The following is a 20,440-nucleotide window of genomic DNA, read 5'->3' on the forward strand; positions in this document are numbered from 1 at the left end:
CTGCACAGCAGGGAGGGAAGATGCTCCATCATGTAGCAGAAAAAGGATACAAATGCCCCAGTAATGAAGAGAGCTTTGAAGACGTGGTGAGGAAACGCCAACAATACATATCCCATGTAGCTGAAGATGAAAATCTCCCCCAGGAAGTTGAAGACTTCAAAGAGCTGCAAATTATAAAAGGGTTTGAGAGGATCATGAGGGAGAAGGTCATCCCGGATGGGAAGGGGTTCAGTGTGTGTGTGACTGTGTGGCGGGGTGAAAGTGAAGGACTCGGATCATATCTGAAATGGGTAAACAGGCTTAGATTTGCACAAACACGACAAATCCAGTGTTGATGTTATTCCCTGATCCTTTGAGGTTGTAACTGCAAACATCTCCAGCTTAAGGCCATAATGTGGCATCAGACATGTTTTTGTCATCATTGTCTTGTTAAAGAGATTTATTTGAAACATGTCGTTTGTGGAAATGTGGAAAGAGCAGATTTCCGGACTAGAAAAGACAGCGAATATCTTGCTCCTTTCCTGTGATACTTCCTGATAAAAGGAATATTACAAGTGAGCCCTACAGTTCCTGTAATGATCCAGGCCATACCAAAGAGTTTAGATGTCATTTACTGTGGAAGAAAATAGAATTTGAAGCATTTTAAATGAGGCACTTCTGCATAATAAATCAAATATTAATTAATCCTTATGTTGTATCTGGATTAATTTAGAGCAGATGTTATGATTTCATTAATGATTTATTATTTTCTGTTTTAAACCAGCTTCGGTAAAAAGCTATCTAATTGAATAAATGTACCTTTTCCCTTCAGAGTCTCGCATCACAAGGACAAGAGGTGCCACAGAGAGAAATATTTCTCCTACTAGCTATTCAACCAGTGTCTGCATACACTAAATCCCTTTGTCTTGTCCTTTGAGCTGCAGCTGTATGTATAAATCATAAAAATGTAGATAGAGGCATTCTGCCAAGTAAACACACTGCACCATACACATGCATTGAGCCAATCCACTTTATAGGCAAGGCTTCAACTGTGCTGCACAGCCCTTTTAAAAGGCTTTTCTGTGATAAACAGTTAGCTCCACTGTGGCACCGATAATGAATAATAAATGCATATATGAGTATATGTGTGTACTTCTGATTTATTTGCTCCTCTGTGAAGCTTGCCGGTACAGTATGACGCTGCGCTGGCCTTCGTGTGTGCTCAGCCTTTTAAGCAGATAGCTGGAGACTAGCCTCCCACACACGCACACCCACTGGACAACCAGAGCACTAATGGCAATTAATGATTGCTCGCACACGCATGCAAGACACAAACATTGGCATCAAAAGGCAATGTGAACAAAGTGAGTAGACTGACAAATGCTGTTTGAAAACAACAGTAAAACAGGCCTCAATCATCCTCTGTGAACCCACCTGCTTGGTCCTGGTCCGGCCCTCTGAGGATAGATTGTAGATCGTGTACCTCGCCTGGCTCAAGCCACAGAACAACACCGCCACAATACCTGAAAGATAAAAAAAAAACATGCAAGTGAAATGAATGAAAATAACCAAATTCATCAAATTCAGTGCCTCATATCGCTATTTTCCAAGCTACTGTAGCTGTTATATTTCGCCGAGACGGATCTTCCTTTCTGCCACTTTGGATTCAGGATTTAATCAATAAACAAACGCAGGCTACGCGGGCCGGAGTTCTGCGAATACAAGAACTGAATTTGGAAGTATAGAGAGCTGAATGTTTAGTGAGGATCAAATACAGTTTCAGGGCAACTGAATTCAGTTTCATAATATTACATTCAGTTTCAAGTTTATTGGAATTCAGTTCCAAACTAATAAATTCATGTTGTGCTATTCAGATTTTTCAATGCAATTATTCAAAATAACCATACAAATTCAAATTATGTGATTCAAATTCAGTTTTTTAATACAATTATTCAAGTTAAGTAATTCAAATTCAACTATAAATGATTAAAATTCAGTTTCTAGTGACATATTTCTTCCCATAAAATAGCCAATGAAGGATGAAACATCTATGACATCTGTTAGTTGTAGCATCAACATTTTGTTGGAAGAGCTCATGGAGGAGTGCTCTGTAAACAGGAGGGAGTTAAACAATATGCTGTATTTAATTAGTACAAAGTATGCAAAATGGCTGATACATGCACATATTATGTAACCAGGTTGTGTATGTTCGTGTGCTGAATAACACACAGAGCCTTGGGGCCACTCATGTTGAGAATATGCTGTAGGAGGTTCTTCCATCAGGAAAATGATTTGTGAAAAGAGCTTTTGTTTGCGCAGTTCAACCCAGCAGTTTTTAAATCAAATCAACTGATCAGAGATAATCCAGTTTAGTTCAAAACTAGGGCTGTCAAAGTTAACGTGAAAATAACACGTTAACGCAGATTTGTTTTAACACCACTAATTTCTTTAACGCATTAACACAACTTGTGATTTTTAGGTTGTAGCGGAGTCAGTTTTAAAGCTAGAGTGAAGATACCGGTATCATATGCCATTAGAAAAACCAAAGGAATCCATTGGTACCAACCATGTCATACTAGATTTTCACGAAATAGGTTAAATAACGCTCCAAACTTATGCTACATTTTGGCGAGGAAAAACTGGCATGGCCATTTTCAAAGGGGTCCCTTGACCTCTGACCTCAAGATATGTGAATGAAAATGGGTTCTATGGGTACCCACGAGTCTCCCCTTTACAGACATGCCCACTTTATGATAATCACATGCAGTTTGGGGCAAATCATAGTCAAGTCAGCACACTGACACGCTGACAGCTGTTGTTGCTTGAGTTTGCCATATTATGATTTGAGCATATTTTCCTGTGAATCCTGTGATGATTTCTGGACAATATTTGTCATTGTTTGGTGTTGTTAATTGATTTCCAATAATAAATATATTTGCTATAAAGCAAGCATATTTGCCCACTCCCATGTCAATAAGACAATTAAATACTTGACAAATCTCCCTTTAAGATAAAATATGTGTGATTAATTTGCAATTAATCACGATTAACTATGGATAATCATGCGATTGATTGCGATTAAATATTTTAATTGATTGACAGCTCTAATTTAAAAACATGATTTTCAAATTAAACCCGGAAATGATGATAAAAATATGAGAACTATTAGCAGGACAATGCATGTAAGCATTCACATAAAAGTCCAAGAATCCAATTGAATCCTCCTGATTCTGCATTTGAGTATGAAGTATGTGACACCAGATCAGGCCGGCCCAACCCAGTATCCACCTATTGTCCTGGTTCCAGTAAAGTCCAGCTGTATAAACAGTGTAATCAAAATGTGCTGTCCAAGCCAATTCAAGCATCCTCGTGTTTCTGGCCTAAGACATTACTTCCATTTCTTCTCCAGAGGACGTGAAGCTCTGGGAATGATAAATGCTCAAGAATGACGTCATCGCTGCAGATCGTGCCAGATGTGGAGGAGCAGAAATTAACAGAAGGCAAAACAAGCAAAAGTAGAGAAGGGAAAGAAAGGCAGCTCTGCAGAGAGAGGAAACAGGGTGGGGGGGAGTGATTAGGGCCCCTGCTGGTAAAGAGGAGGCAGAGAGCTGGAATTTGAAACGCATAGCATAGAAGGTGGGTTTGCTGCCTCACAGGACATGCTTGCTTTGTTGCAGACATCCAATTTCACATTTTTTGCTCCCTCTACTTTGAGAGAGAATCACAGAAGATGGAAAAAAAATATGAAATTACTGTGATGGGGAGCAATAGTTAGAGGACAGAGCTGGCAGTAATAAATACGGCAGCAGAGAAAAGATAGCACCTGTGGTTCAGGCTGCTAAGTGAAGCCAGTCCATTATTGTCTCTTCACCATCCGCCTTCACACCAGGATGCTGACCTGTACCTGCACTATGCTAGCTCCAGTAATCCCCGCTCGCAATGTCCTTTCCAGCACTGCTCAACAAAGTCTAATGGAGCATGCCAGATTGGCGGATCTCATTTTGGTTCCATTTGGTTTAGGGCTTCGACATCCTCCTTGGTTTACATAACACTGACAGAGGTAACACATCATCCACCATCCACATAAAGACTCTTGGCAACAGATGAGATGCATCCCATAATAATGAGCAGTTGTGAGGGGCATAAGATTAATGATAGAAGGGCTCCCTGCGAGGCTGAGGGTCATTAGGCACACCCTCACTAAACTCCAGCAATTAACAGAGACAGAAAGAGCCTTGATTACCAAAGGACACCAGGGAGGACTCCCATCGCTCACTAGGTCGCTCGGTATGAGGTGCTGCTTCACCCCAAATGGACCCTTAAAGGCCTTTGAACAGAGTAGCAATCCGCAGATTAGTTTTGTACTGTAGGGTGCAATTTTGAACCAAGAACATCGAAGATTGGAATAGGACTCATTTTTAGATTACTGTGACAAAACATCAGCACCAGAATTTGTTTTATAACACTGCAGGTAAGGCCTTCGCAATAACTGCAATCTTACAATAAAAAGCCAACCGCAGGGGATGGCAAGCAACCGTCACTGTCACTTTTTTACCTCGCCGTCCAATCACAATAGAGGAAGGGCGGGACAAAAACCACCATGACCTACCATCACATCCTTCATGTAGGCTACTAATGTTGAACAATAATACATATAAACCGGCGGGTCCGTCTTCTCTGCCTACATGCTTCAGCCTTCCCTTCATCCAGAGCAAGTACTCTACTTTGTGCTTTTTTTTTTACTTATGCGGATATTCCGTATCATAGCAACCAGACTCAACCAAAGTGTCTCAGCTGAAAAAAACATTGCGCCTTATTTGCCTTTCTGTGTTCTGCATTTAACAGTAAACAAGTATTTCACACTTCAGTAAATATCCCACCTGTGAATTTTGAAGCTTTTGACGCGTCTTAAAAAAAGGCGGTTGTTAACAAGTGGCTAAATGAGACTACAAAACGTCATCACGCCAACTCGTCTGCCTGTACAGCCTTGTTGTGTATACTCACGCTCATGCTACCATGGTGTGGTTAGTTTATAGCCTAACGTTAGCTTTGTACTTCTGTTGATTGCATTTACGCTTCAAAAATCATAAAAGTGGTGTCCATTTGTGAAGATCTTGCTGATCAAAACATGTAGGTTTATTTCTACAAAAATTCTACAAAAAGCCAATTGAAAAATCCCATTGGCACAAATACGTCATCCCTGCAGCACTCTATTACAGTATTAATACACTACAGGGAAGTTGAATCTGCACTAAACATACCCTAGGTGCTGCATCACACAGTACTGAGACTACACCGCCCTTGGTTGTGCTGCGGTGTGCCTCCCACACTGGGCAGCCCTCAGAGTGGTGTACTTTATAGACAGGGCATCTGGGTCCAATAGGCAAAGGTTACGCTATTTCATTAAAAACATCTTCTCCTCCTGCACAGGCCACAGGGAGTACTGCCAAGTAAGAGAAAGCTGAATGAGTGGAATCCCTCTGACACAATCGGGGCAGGAGGAACAACAACAACACTATTGTGTGCATATGTACACTACCTTCATATTTCAGAGCTACGTTACAACTAGTCGCTGAAGAAATAGATGACGTCAATTCGAAGGCAGCTGAGCCAAGTAATTGTTTTTTTCCCCAAACATGAGCTGCCCAAGATTCCAGATGATATGAATCACTAGAGAATCTAACAATGTAATAGAAATGCAACCTCCCCTTGGTGATGGATAAAGAAAAGCAAGGTCATGTTCATTTCCAGGGAATCTGTGTAAACAGCTAGGGCAAGAATGCTATTATGCTATTATGGCTTGCTGCCTATCTGTGTGATATCTCCAAACTAAAGGTACAAACACGCTCAGACAGAGGAGGGTGGACACCGTTTTAAAATGAGTTATGGGGGTTGAGCCCAGGATGTGATTGGTACCTGCAGTTCCCTGTAGAGAGAGGAGATGGCTTGATGCTTTCTCATCTGTACATTATTGACTCGCTATAACCCCAAGGACTCTCAGAGGGTAACTGTGTATGTAAGGGAAAGGCCTTCCTCTAATGCTGGTGTGGATTTTCATCTGTTCTTGAGCAGGGAATTGTGCAGATGGTCGTGTCTGCACAGCGGACGACGCGCACACATCATTCCCAGGTTTGCGCAGGGCCAATGGCCATAGAGATGCATCGAAGCAGTAGAGCTTGCCAATGAAACAGCTGCTTGTGCCACTGATATTGTGGAGGGGCGAGCGAGTCAGCGCATGCAGTTGAGAAGGGACGCCTGAGGGGAAAAGGGCAGCAGTTCACCGACTGGATTTGTATTCTGTCTGACCGCCACGCTGCCAACAGCTCTGACATGGCCACACATACAAACACATGACATATAAGCGCTCACCTGAAAGTCCACAGGCTTCAGCTGAGAGGAAGCTGCTCCAGGACAGCAGGAGGAAGACGGATGTTTCCAGCAGTGGATTCTCACGTAGTCGAGTGAATTTGGTGAGGTGGAAAGAGAGTTAAAGATATACAAGAAGATAATCAAACAGTACGTGACACTTTGCATCAGGCTACAGTTTGCAAATGCAATACAAATTTATGAACGTTGCGGCAGACTACATGTACCGAAGAATGCAGTATTTCTCCGTGAACAAAAAGCAACTGCAGAAGCTGCTCACTAAGCCAGGGGATCTGCCATTTAGAGTAACCCACTGGGTCTTAATGAGATCCTTACAGCGAGTTCTCTAACTCGTAGCCAAGTTTATAACCCCACTCCTGTTTTCTCACTGCCCCACATCCCCTTAGGCAAAGCTTCCTTATAAAACATACAGTACGTCTTTACAGGTTGGAAGTTCAGTATTTGTGAGAGTCACTAGGTACTGTAAATATTACAATATTAGAACTGCTAATTGTTTACAATTTGCCGCTCTGCATTCCCATCCCTCTTACTGAATACCCTGTTGGCTTACAACAATGAAAACACCTTCTCAGGTCGGATTGTTTTTGTAATTAACAAGAACAGGTACAGCAAGTAATTAAAAGATACCTGAGCAACTGTACGTCCAACTGAGTCTGAGACAGCACAAAAGAGCAGGCTGTTGCTACGGTAAGCATCAGCAAAATCCAATAAATGCTCACTTTGTGCTTTGCTCGCACCCAGAGATTAGTCACTGTAAATAAGAGCTGAGCTGTGCCCCCAAACCTCTCACGACGCATCCTCATTTTTCATCCTAAAGTCTCATAACTAGAAGATCAGAGGGAAATGCCGGACAACGGCGCAAGACGAGACGTCATCACAGGCTGTTGGCTTGATTGACGACCTCTCTGCAGCCATTAAAGTCGCAGGAGCACTTTAGACTTAGCTGCGTGGCTTTTGTTCAGGTGGTACAGTAGGGGTTTGTTAGAGAAGCAATTACCAAGTCGAGGAAGTGTATAGATTGCGGCGGATGCTGAGGTGATAATTGAGTTTGGGGTGCAGAGGCAGAGATGGGAGGGGATGAAAGGATATGAGGGCTGTTATGACTGTGAATATGAAACCCAGGAGGAAGGAGCCGGCAAGCACTCCGAGAAAATAACCAACAGAGAGGAGGAAGGCAGGGGGGTCGAAGGTGTGTCCTGCACCCGTCTGGCTATAGGTGGTGATGCCACTGGAAGACAAATTGACACATATGCATGAAAAAAGAGAGAACAATAGGAAGGAAATAGCACAATTACAACAGAAGTAAATACAAGTGTTACAACGCGTCAACATGGTTTACGGCTCAGAAAAACAGATGCTGCAGTCAGAAATGTGGCCCGATTGGTTCTTGGTGTGAACCAGTATGAAGCAGTGAGCAGAAAATTCTTATTATGCTGAGCTAAGCCTTTAAGTGCAATTTATTGGAGTCACTCCTAAGAATACATGGCCGCCTTTAGAAGTTAAATCCTTCCCTGAAAAACAATCCATTCTGCATTATTTGCCTTGGAGACGTCCCCTAGTAGTTAGTGGGAAACAGGGGAAATACTACTGTTGTTCACAAAGACGGCAGCATCGTGCTTTTCACACCGCTATAAATATTTACTTTGTAGGGGGAAGGGGAGACATCCACATGGAAGTCATTGAGTGCAAAAGAGGCCCCACAGGGAGGAGAGAGGGAGGAGAGAAAAAGAGACGGCCTGAGGTGAAGCAAGCAGAGACAGGCACCCATGCGAGTGGCTGATGAAGCTGGCTGCCTTTGTGGAATGACAACATTTCTTCACCCACTACAGACCCTCCCATGTACTCCCCTTAGACTGTTTTAAATGAATGTCAAATCATTGAGTCAGCAAAACAAAGTGAAAGCGCTGGTTGTTGTTGTTGTTGTTGCTTCCTACATTTAATGGGACACACCATCTGATAGCCAGGGTACAACTCACAGACTTTATACTCCAGCTACCGTGAAAATAGTTTGTTGGAGAGCCTTTAAAAAATGCCTGATAAATGAACCTGTAATGTATCTCCACTTTTCATGCTGTCAGGTTGAAATGAGCTAGCACACACCACAACATGCCTTAATCTCCATAGCAAAAAGGGGAAGAATCAATCAAGCTGTCGCTAATGAGCTCAGCAAGCTGAAGGGGGGAAATCTATTATCCCCTCTGTGAAAATAAAGACTCCAGTTGTGTTAGCACATTCAATTTGGCTACTAGTCCCTCCTTTGGTCAGCGTGACCCTCTAGAGACTGTATCTTCAGGCATCTCTGGCTGTTAACATCCCAGTCAAAAAATCTCAAGATGTCAACACAGGACCTGGCTGAATGGTGGCTGGGATCGGGGCTGCTGGAGCAGGAAGTTTAGTGCCTGTGAGAGGGCACATCAGCGTAAGGTTGAGCTGCTCTGGGAGCTTGTTAAAATTCCAGTGCCAGGGCCCCGCGTGGCTCACTAATAAGGGCAAGCTTTGTGTGTGGAGCCAGGGCGGCCGGCAGGCTAGCGAGCCAGTCAAGTGACAGGAGATGGCATGAAGGCCGGTCACGCCACTCCAGGAACAAACACGGCACTATCTGACTATTTGTCCACGAAGACGTGCATGCTCCCTCCTCTGCACTTCAATGTACACAGAGAGACGGCAGCCACGGCGCGAACACAACAATCTGCGCGCTCGCCTCCTTTTCTCTCCATCTGCCTGCCTGTCTGGGCCCATTTGTGCGATCGGAGAAGGAGATGTCAGAGTGTGCAGGTACTGTACGTCCGTCTGTGTGAGTATAATATGCAAATATGGACACATATCATATCCCTGACATCTCCCTTCCACTGACATTATTTTCCGTCTGCCTGCTTGGCCATGAATGTGGACCTGTGTGAGCTCTCTCCCATCTCTGTCTCCATCTCCCAGCTCCCTATCTGGCCATCTGTTAGCACGTCTTCTTGAATGGCTTTGTTTCACTAGCAATGCGTAAATACAGCAGACAATGACAGCAATGTGTGAGCAGGACAAACATGCATATTTGAGTGCAATGCTGGAGAAAAAAGTGGAGGGAAAAGAATGAAGCAATTGAGTTGCATGAACAAGGCATGACTGCATCATGGCGACTTCACTGAGCTTCCGAGGGGTTTGTGCTGTATTTTGTCTGAATTTGACAGTAGCCGAGTTCGTTAGCTGGGAGCGTGTGTCTCTACCCTGGCAGTGAGTCTCTCCACTGAGTACCTTAATGAGATGCTGACAGTGCCAGGGGCAACTCGCTTACGCAGTCCACTGCATAGCATCTGAGGCGCTCATGCGGTTTTGCCAATCACACCCTTTCCTTAAAGCTGGCAGCATCCATCTAGCCTTCCCCTCGCCCACACATCCACCCCCATAATGCCAACTGGAAAAGGCTGAGCACCCACACAATTAAACCTAGAAATATATCGCTTTCCGAGGGCAGAGAAAAATCCTAAAACCAGGTATTCACTGTGTCAGGACGATGGCCACGGCATCATTCAGGACACTCTCGCCAAACAGCAGGGTGTGCAGATCCAGGTCCACACGCAGCTCTGACAACAGGCCAAGAACTGCAACTAAAGAGAAAAAAAAACAAGAGTTACTGCTATGGAAGTCTGCAGGAAGCGCAATAACTCCTCTGCTAATCACACAGCAAAAAGTGGTGCAGAGTATCACCTTCTCTGCTACAAACAGGGGAATTAATGTTACAGTGCAACAATGAAAGCTGACAGAAAATGTCAGCACACTGACAGCCCAGGAAAGAGGATTTTGACACTTGGAACTGCCAGAGAAACTAAACCAAGCAGAGACTTGTTCAGCCCAAGCTGAAGAAAATACACAGTGCTTTGGAAAAGACAATATTTATGTCTGCAAGGGAAACAGAGCAGAACGAAATGCTATGCTGATCATTGTCCTTTTTATTGACTCATTGAGAATTATTTACATATTTGAAACTGTAGTAGCAAACTCAAGATATCTGGAATTTGATGTTTCTCTGTGTGTATGATGAGATTGTCACGTAAATGCACAAGAAAACAAAACATTAATATAAATTATTGGCCTTTGTATGGTATCACTGAATGAATGAAGGTCACTGTGTATTATAAAGAAGCACAAATCAAACAATTTGACACTAAATAGCATTTCAGGTCCAGAATCTAAATGCATTAACACATTTTTAAGTAAAAAACAAACCAGGCAAAATCTTGCGTGTGTGACTGTTTATTTAACTATGGTATTTCCTGGGGTCATAACATGGAAATCTTTGATTTGCTGGCAGCAGTAGCAACGGCAGATATTGCAAATCATCCGAGTAAAGTAAATAACTGCATTGCTCGATATGATTTGCATACATTTGACTGTTGGTAGTTACCGGCTGTTACATTTCCTTATTGTTAGCACTGCAGGTGTTTCTGTTTCATATGTTTTTTGTGTTGAGCATGAATATACGAGGGAGTGTGTTTATTAGGTTGGAGCACTGCTGCAGTTTCCACTATAGACGGAGATAACGACTAGGATTCTGGGAGTCTTGAGAGGATGCTGGTGGGAGAAGGGGGGAGATTAGAGCTAAGATGCTGCGGCTGATTAAAACATCCAAAAGGAGCCAATTACAGTCTAATGTAGGGGAACTACAGGCGGAGCGCTCCATGCTTTAAATAATGTAACATTCACTCACTGCTCAGCAACACAAAGAATTCCTCCCCACATAATTCAGTTTCCTGTGGACATGAACGTTTACACAGACAGCACCTGCAGTTGTGTTTGTATCACATATGTTTGAGTGGAATGCATAAATGGTACCGTTTACAGCAAATCTAACACAAACAGAGACACAGTGAAAACTTGGAGTGGGAAAAAATTTAAATTATAACCTTTAAAAATTTTTTGTTGAAGGATGAAATCAATCTAAAGCATTCTAACCACAGCTATTAATGACTATCAACCAGTGGGCAACATCCGGGTCTGAGAAGTGAAGCCAATGCAGAAGTGCTTTAAACTTGCATTCTTTCTAACAGCCAGCAGGAGGCGACTCCTCTGGTTGCAAAAAGAAGTCTGATTGTATAGAAGTCTGCAAAGTTGGACTTGTATCCTAGCTTCCATCTAGCTTAGGAAATGTATGTTTTCCAGAGCTGAGAGAAGAATGGATGTCTAGTAATAGGTCAAAGGCCGTTGGGCTTGCTGTGAGTCTCATCTGTTTTACCAGAACTGATGAGTGGGATGGAGTCCCCAGCATTTACTGTAACCTCTATATGACTCAACTCTTATGTGATATCATGGTGTGAATCATCTACAGAGGTGCACGTACCAGCACGTACCCTCACTGAACGTTAGTGGGTGTGGTACACATTGACTATTTATTTAAAAGTGCTATCCTCTTCCTGTTTTGGTGGCGCAATGGTTGACACATTTCCTTTGTGCCATAAATCGAGCCTTCATTTTCCCGGGAGATCGTACTCGGCTTATAGGGAACCAATCTAAATGCTGATGGTGTCATTATTCTACTGCCATTACATTGTGCAATCAACATTTACTTCATAATGATAAGTTAAAGTAAAAAACGTGTTTATTGCCACTTTAATGAAGATACAACTTGCATCCCACGTCATATGTAGAAAAGCTATTTCTCAGATTATTTATGATGAAATTCAAATTTGTGGTGAAAAATACAAACAACTTATTACTCACTTGTTTATACAGCTGAGTCTCTCAACACACTGCATCTGCTTAGAGGAATATGAGCTGAACTCCATGGTGAATTCACCAACAGTAAACATCAAGTGGAGGATGCTGAGCATATGAATGAGCGCATGCACACACACACACACACACACACACAACATGCTCGTCGGCACCGCAGGGCGGCGAAGTGTTGACACTGAGTGACAAGGAGAATACTGACATTGACGAGGCGGTGACGTGCCTGTCAGCTCAGGACTTCGTGACACCTCAAGTGTCTCCTGCAAGATATCGGCTGTAGCATTGTTGGCTCTATGTTTACTGATACAGTAGATCGGATTACATTAGATTAGATTAGATTAGATTACAATATAGCATGCTGGATAAATAGATGGACACATAGATAGATGGACAGATATACAGACAGACAGATAAATACAGTAGTGCTGTCATAAATCCTTATTGTATCTGCCACAAGAGAAACCAGGCTGAGTTTCAAACAAGCAAAACAAAATTATCATATAACAAAAACAATGTCAGATATGGAGAAAGACAACACAGATGCACACACACATTTATGAGGGTATAGGCATGGACAGGAAAACAGAAACTCAGAGCGGTGCCATTCTGAAGGCCAGACAATATCATATTCAAAACAATAACAGCTCCCGGTAGATTAATATCCCACTCGTTGAGACCGAGATGCAAAAACAATCCTATGAATTAGTTTGAGGGAAATTTGTGATATGAATGATGAGTATGCTCTGATAGCTGCTCTGTACTGAATACCAGGCCAGGCCAGTGAGGGCATCACAGCTGGTATACGACCAGACTGATAATAAGAGCAGCGGCAAGAGAGCAGCCTCAGGACTTGTTTTGACATATCAGGCTCTTTGGTCTTTGACAGGTTTAAAGCTCTTCCTGGTTGGGGAGAATCCTTTATCTGGAGAGGCTGAGGTAGGCCCTGGAGTCAGGAACGTTCCATCTCCCTGCTCCCATAATGCCTTGCTGATGACAGCATGTCGTGCACTACTCACACTGCAAGACAGATAAAAAAATAAATAAAATAGAGCCCGCCTCACACGCGCGCGCGCGCGCTGGTGCTGGTTGGCTGTGTTGTCATGGCAACCCCGTCCTACAGCTGTCAAGTGTTCATCAGTTTCCACAGCAACACCATAAGGTGGAGAGAGTAGGCAATTATTTCAGACATAATACAGTTGAAAGGGTCGAATGGAAGCCTTATTAGGTCAAATTACCCTGCTGCAGAGGTTTAACGGAGGCAAAGCTCAGGGCCAGCTCAGTCAGAGAGCGTGGGATTTGGCCGCTGATTTGACCAAATTAGGCAGATATAACATTGAAAGTGAAGCATTAGGGGGGACATAGTGGTCAACAGGGAATTACTATAATCTCACTAGATCCGCGTAAAAAGTGCTCAATTTTGTAGGCATTGACAAGTGCACAAACAGGGGTCACAAAACTGCAGCTGGAAAAGTCTTTCATACAGTTTGAAAGCAAGTTGAAGCACTTTGTAATTAGTAGTTTTCCAGTTTGGTTTTATTTACTCTGAATCTGAAAGTAGTTCCTTAGGATGTCGGCATGAAGTCTTTTTTAAAATTGCTCAAAAAGGCAGATTTGCTTAAAAGCTATGTAAATCTGCCTTTTTAAATTAGAGACCTACTGAAATGTAAGATATCAAAGAGCGTACCACTGTACATGCTGGTCTTTCTCTAGTTATTGATACCAGTCTTGCACCATAAATCTATGACTTATGAGATTTTGTGGCATTTAAAGGTGTAGTGTGTAGGATTTGGCGGCATCTAGCGGTGAGGTTGCAGAATGCAACCAACTTAAACTTCTACCATGTACAAGCATGTAGGAGAACTACGGTACGCGAAAACTTGAATACTCAAATGTCCCTATCTAGAGCCAGTGTTTGGTTAGTTTCTGTTTTTGAAATGGTAAAAACAGTTGCAGTGGCCTAATAAAACATACAGGCAGATCATGAGAATATGACAGCACTAGGATTGACTTCCTTACTCTGTTGAAATCTTACACCAAATCACATTCCTTCTTCTTTGTCCATGTTTAAGCCTATAATATTTTGATATTTAGGGTTTATGTGCTTAGTAAATAGTCACTGTGGCCTGTCTCTGTTTTCATTTCTGCCTAAATGTTCTGTTGCTACTGCTCTGCTGCAATATAAATCCTTAGTTCTGTGTATAAGGTTGTCAAATTGCTGGTAAGTCAAGTCATGTGTATATAGAGTATACAACTATGTATAAATGTGTTTTCAATATTCACTTTAAATCTTGGTAGTTACTGCTAACATCTGGCCCGGTACTGCAGATGTAAACAAATCATTTCCGGCTCTGGCATCATTTCCAGCTCTGACATATGAAGAGAAATATGTATGTGCGGTGTCCATGATGAGAGAACTCCTGAAAAAGGAAATAAATAAATAAATAAATACAAACGCAAAAGATGAAAGGAAAAACTGCAGCGCCCCCCCCACCACCTCCCAAAAAAAGCCTTTCCTTTGAGAAGTTAAGTGAGGGTTTCGCCGACCTTTTGTAACCATCCCTGAGGCTGGAGGATGCAGCGCAGCAGGCGTTCCACTTTGTGACCTGAACCATGTGTCTTATTCGGAGTCTGAGAAGAACAGGTTTCATGGCTACAGAGCTTTGGAGGAATTGTATAAAACCAATAATTTAAAAATCAATAGCTGCACGCTGAAAGGAACAAATACGTACATGCTAGACACATTTGTGCCTCAAGAATTACATACTTTCAAATAGAGATAATACAGACTAAAAGGCTTTTACTCATTGGTTGTCTCTACTGTCAACAAATGGATTAATAAAATCCACAGCTGCTCAGGTAGCTTCATGTCCATCCATTACAAGAGACTGTAAAACACTGCGAAAGGAATGTAAACATACAGATGCTGTTCACAGCTGTATCTATCTTTAGATCTGTTGGTGCCATTACTAGTTTCACTAATTTTCTCTACCCGCTTAATCTTTTGAACCATCAGCAGGAGCTGGAGTCTATCCCTCGCTCATATAGGGGCCATAGACTCACACTGACATTGATTTAGAGTCTCCAAACCACCCGTCCGGCATCATGTCTTTGGAATATGAGAAGCAATAGCCAGGATTATAGAAATTATGAATCCAATTCCCCCTCCTATGTCACCTTACCCGCCAAAGAAATGTTTGACAATAGCAAAAAATATATATAATATACATCTCCCTAAATAATGGTTTGAATACAGCTTAGAGGAATCCTCCACACCGCCAAAAATATAATTTTAAGGGAGAAATACTAGTCATATTTTAATATATTGGGCTTCATGCAAGAACATTTTTCTACTCTTATCTTAACTTTCTCTTACTTTGTTAGGTGCCGCGGGCACTTATGATTGTGCCACGTCAGTAACTTCAGATAACCGTGTAAATGACCTGCGTAAACATGATGAATGTCACCTGTGCCCCGATGATACCATATAAGGCTATGCGTCCCACCCCATTCATCTGTCTCTGCCAATACATCAGCACGCTGCCTAAAAACACACTTCCAAGGGACTGACCCGCATCCAAAAGAAGTCAGCCATGATGCGCCTGGTTAAACTTCCCGTTGACCTTATTACTATGAATGAAACCTTCAATTAGTGAATTCCATTAGTGAAAAACGTAGGTTTGGATAACAGCAGACTGATTGCACATGACTCCGATGACAGGTCTGGACCACTCATAACTGTGTTTCTACCTAGAGAAAATTAAAGTTCAAGTTCTCCTAAATCACTTGTACAAGCCACTTAGGAAGGAATCTGTTCGTATGAGTGTTTTTGCATGAGGCTTATTGTCTCTAAAAACAATCATTCTTATCAGCCTTAAAAAGCCCACTATGTGTAATCTATGTCTGTTTAGTAAAATGTTAACTCCTCAGGTCATTAAAACCTCCAAATCTCCAAGAAACAATAGAGAGATGACATTAGTGTCTTAGTCGCAACCCTAAATCAGCATCCAAAAAATATATTACTCGAAATGGCAACATCCCCATATGCCTTACTATTTGCTATCTGCTGCTCTCAGAGGAAGCTTTCACAGTTTCATTATAGCTGCAATGGGAGCCTGGCCCATCAAATATCTCTGTTATATTCCATAGTCCAGTGAAAGCAAAGTGGCAAATAAATCGGTCTTCCATTTCACTCAAAGCGGCGAGCCTGTGATGACTTTCACCGTGTTCTCAAGATCTCCATCATTTCAGTTAGTACGTGACATAGTCGCACCGGCGCAATGAGTCATCGACACAACCAGAGAGCTGTCACACAAGGGTTATGACACCAGGAGAAAAAAAGTCTCATTACTCAACACTAAATTGTTCTGAGAATCATTCTGTGTGTGTATGTGTGTATGTGTGTATGTGTGTGCGCGAAAATAAGTCTGTGCCTATTTCTGGAGTGTTTTGTTGCTTTGAATGCAAATGTACAAAGGAAGAAAATGGACGGGGACATTTTTAATGGCTCCCTTTCAGAAAATCTGAAGGCAATATTTGGACAGAGCGAGATGGAGAAAGCCAAGGGGTCTTGGTGTTTTGGCCATCGATGCGTTGCGGTGTGATTCTAATCAAAGTGACGAGGGCGCTGGGGTCGCCGGGGATGAGCACAGCATGGCACGGGAGAAAAATGTCAGCCAGAGTGACGGCAATCTGCAGCTCCTCTTTGACACTCACCCGGATCAACCACTTATTGGTATAAATAATTCAATACCATATGAGGGCATCAACATTACCACTGTCGCAGCGTCGTGGGATGCCTTATGACATCCCACTTGACTGCTCTTGAAGAACACTGCTTATATTGTGCTTCCACTTAGGAAAAAGGTGCACTGAATTCAAAGCAGTTGCGTCGACTGAGAGGGCATTGTGACTTTGATCATACATTTAGGCTTGGCTATCAATCTCTGTTATCTGTCACTTTGCAATGCAGGCAAAGAAAAGGATGGAGGGTGTTTTACTGAGGTTGAGATACATGTGTATTAAAAGTGTTGACATACAGTAGATATCCAAAGTGGAGTAACATGTTAAATCTTACTTTAACATACGTTTAGTAGCATGTGTGCAATATGAAAAGGGGTGCAGAGAGGTGTGACAGTGCAGCATGAGCCAGGTTTGACCTTTTTAAACATGTTATCTCACATGTTTTCTGATACTGCAGAGAACTGCATGACTCCGCTGTACCAAATCAAAAACCGAGAAACTGCAGAAACGAGAGATCCATCTGCTTTCTGCTTGAACAGTCTTAACACGTTATGCGACTTTGATTTTTTTTTGACGTGGTGTTTTTTTTTTTCCCTTTAACTCATTTGTATGTGTTTACCTAAGGCAAATCTCTGTGATGTGTCTATTACACATTCACTACGAGCAAGTGCCAAACATTCCTCAGAATAGTTTTTTTTTGCTTGTGATGTAAAGTAATAAAGTGTGAGTAGAATTGCGCGAGAGCTATATATGTGTATAAAACCAGTGTTAAAATCAATGTTGCCAATAGAAGTAATGAGAGTTACTAGGACTGCGCGGTATGACGGTATGACGGTAAGACGGTGTGACGGTGTGACGGTGTGACGGTGTGACGGTATACCGTGCGATGGTAGAAATGTGTCAATACCGATTTGGCAATACCGTTTCCACCACGGTAGCAAATCCCGTGTGATTTCGCTGCCTCACAAGGTAACGTGATTTGGGCAGACACGGAGGAGGAGAGTGAAGTTGTAAATACAGAGCAGGAAGAGGCAACTTTGGGTACATGATTACCAGACATATGCACACTTTAGTTTATTTTGACAGTGTTTTGTCAGCTTTTTGAAATGAAAGATGAGCAAATGCTGCAAATAGGTCAAGTAGTTTTTTCTTTTGGTATACCCTTCAGACTTGTATTTATTTGCACTTGTTAACCTTAAAACCTGTTACACTGAAATTATTGTTCTCAGGAACCTTCCATTTTGAAAGGATTTTAGTTTTACCTTTTTGAGCCTCGTGTTTTTAACTCAAGTGTTGTCTCATGTGAAACAGTTGTTTTTGTTTGTATGGAAGTTCCAAATGAAAGAAGAAAATAATCAAATGTGATGAAGCACGGCATGGTTATTTCAGACTATTTCTTAATTGAATTTACAGAAAAATTACCATATCGTGATATATACCATTACCGTGATATAAAATTACTAGGGCTGTCAAAGGTAACGCAATAATAACAGGTTAACGCAAATTCGTTTTAATGCCACTAATTTCGTTAATGCATTAACGCAACTTGTTTTGTATTTTTAGGTTTAAAGCTGTTGCGAAGGCTAAATAACGCTCCAAACTTATGCGAAATTTTGGCGAGGAAAAACTGGCATGGCTATTTTAAAAAAAATCAGAAAATTCTCCCTTTAAGGTACATTTTGAACAGATTAAAAATGTGTGATTAATTTGCGATTAATCACGATTAATATGGACCATCATGCGATTAATCGCGATTAAGTATTTGAATCGATTGACAGCCCTAAAAATGACATATACCGTGATAGAAGATTTTGTCCATATCGCCCATCCCCTAAGAGTAACTGTAGGAGTTCCTTTATAAGGCCAACTACCTGGGTCAGTGGCTGACATAATGGCACCAAACAGGAGGCAATCAGTGAGGAAGAAGTCTCCATCTGCTGCTTGGCCCAACAGCACCATCAGTCTGGTGAAGCCGTAGACGCAGGCCCTGGGATAGAGGACAAACAGACAGAAGGACACACAGTGAGGTCATCAGGGAGCAGCCAGACAGAGTAGGCCTATCAGTCATCCCTCTAACCACAGCAGGGCTTCCCCCAGAGTAGTCTGGGTAATGGGGCCAGATGCTACCAGCAGGTGAGTTGACCCGTTTCCAGGCAGTGGCTGCTTAGAGCAGGTGGACACACAAAGCTGTGACTACGCTGGGTAGCATTACATTTAACCACATTTACTGGTATATGTGTGTGTGGATCTGCATTGCCCTCTCTTCCAATCCCACCTGCATAATACACACACACAAATACTCTTGTTAGACACCTCATCTCAGCACCTATCCATCTTCACGGCGGCATCCTTTTATGGCAGTATTATAAATACCCAGACATAATAAAAGGGCACCAGAATTATGAGTATGCGTGTTTGTGTGAGCTCAGATTCACCCGAAAGACTAAAAACCATGAGGAGAGTTTGTGAAGGGCATTGTGACAGAAATAAAACAGAAACAGTATTTTTTATCCGCTCTGGGGCCTGGCAATAAAACAAATCTAAAATATAACTGTCCCAGAATGCACCATTGTATGCCCTCGCTTATGAAAAATACCAGACTATGAGCGAAAACTTGCTGCAAAACACCGCAGTCCAGCTCTTGACTGGTAAATGATGTGCGTTAAGAACTAATCCTGTTACTGTGAAGCATCCCATAATAATCAGTGTGCCAGCATGTCCTCTGGGGGAACCTTGCTGTCCGTCGGCATAACTCGGTTACCATGGTGACGACACACGACCTGCCCCCAAGGCCCGGGATTTAAAGTAATGCCCTCAGGTCGAGCAGCTAAGCTGTCTTATTCATGTATCTTTAAGGGAGATTTTGAAGTTGTGGTAATGACGTGCATTGTGTGTGTGTGTGCGTGTGCGTATGTGTGTGTGTGTGTGTGTGTGAGAGGGATACAGAGGCAGTAAGAGAGAGTGAGACAGGCTCACACAGACAGAGAAAGAGAGGAAGTGGTTGTACTTTGTCAGTTGAGTCATTAAGGTTCACTCACTCCCATGAGACTCTGTTTTCCCCATAGGATACTGCCGACTCACTAACAAGCGACAGGATTGGTCGGGTCTGGTGCCTTAACATCAGAGAATGTGCACGTGACCCAACATGTCAGACCGTGCCCTGCTTCCCAGGGGAACGGGGGAGTGTTTGACAAAAGGCGTTCCTGGAGGGAAGGACTAACGTATGGAAGAAAGAAGTAAGGGAAGTGAAGAAAGACAACATCTTTAAACTGGGTTTAAGGAGGTCGGAGAGGCCCAAAGGATATAATGTCTAGAAGGCATGACCTTTCCTATGCATCTAAAACATTGTGAACAATAACATGATTATATGACAGTGGAAATAATGTCATGAATAAACAACATTACTTTATTAGGTTCTCTTGTACAATCTAATGCAATCCAATACAATAGCTGTCCTGCCATAACATCCATTTTTACATAATGCTCCGTTTTTGGTGGCACTGTCAGAAATGTAAATTATATATATAATTATATATCTAGACTAGTGGTTAAGTTATCCAAAAGGATAAAATATTTCTTTCTTTAGCCAGCTAGTCTTTTCTTACAATTATATATT

The 20,440-nt window shown here is 42.3% G+C and overlaps 1 protein-coding gene across 4 annotated transcripts in view; it reads right to left on the reverse strand.

Moving 5' to 3' along the window:
• LOC119480694 (sodium/hydrogen exchanger 9-like) overlaps positions 1 to 20,440 on the reverse strand; it is a 76,548-nt gene that overhangs the window by 43,243 nt on the left and 12,865 nt on the right. For 3 of the 4 annotated variants that reach the window (XR_005204987.1, XM_037757205.1, XM_037757207.1), the window contains exons 5-10: positions 18,696 to 18,811; positions 9,857 to 9,962; positions 7,456 to 7,594; positions 6,349 to 6,454; positions 1,414 to 1,502; positions 51 to 164 (exon numbers count right to left, since the gene is read on the reverse strand). Coding sequence is in view for 3 of the 4 variants with exons in the window: in XM_037757205.1 (XP_037613133.1) it covers positions 51 to 164; positions 1,414 to 1,502; positions 6,349 to 6,454; positions 7,456 to 7,594; positions 9,857 to 9,962; positions 18,696 to 18,811 (670 nt within the window). In the remaining variant the exon portion in view is untranslated. The remainder of the gene's footprint in view (positions 1 to 50; positions 165 to 1,413; positions 1,503 to 6,348; positions 6,455 to 7,455; positions 7,595 to 9,856; positions 9,963 to 18,695; positions 18,812 to 20,440) is intronic. The other variant, XM_037757208.1, reaches the window with a different exon arrangement.

The sequence above is a fragment of the Sebastes umbrosus genome, chromosome 21 (assembly GCF_015220745.1).
Source record: "Sebastes umbrosus isolate fSebUmb1 chromosome 21, fSebUmb1.pri, whole genome shotgun sequence".
NCBI classification, from domain to species: domain Eukaryota; kingdom Metazoa; phylum Chordata; class Actinopteri; order Perciformes; family Sebastidae; genus Sebastes; species Sebastes umbrosus.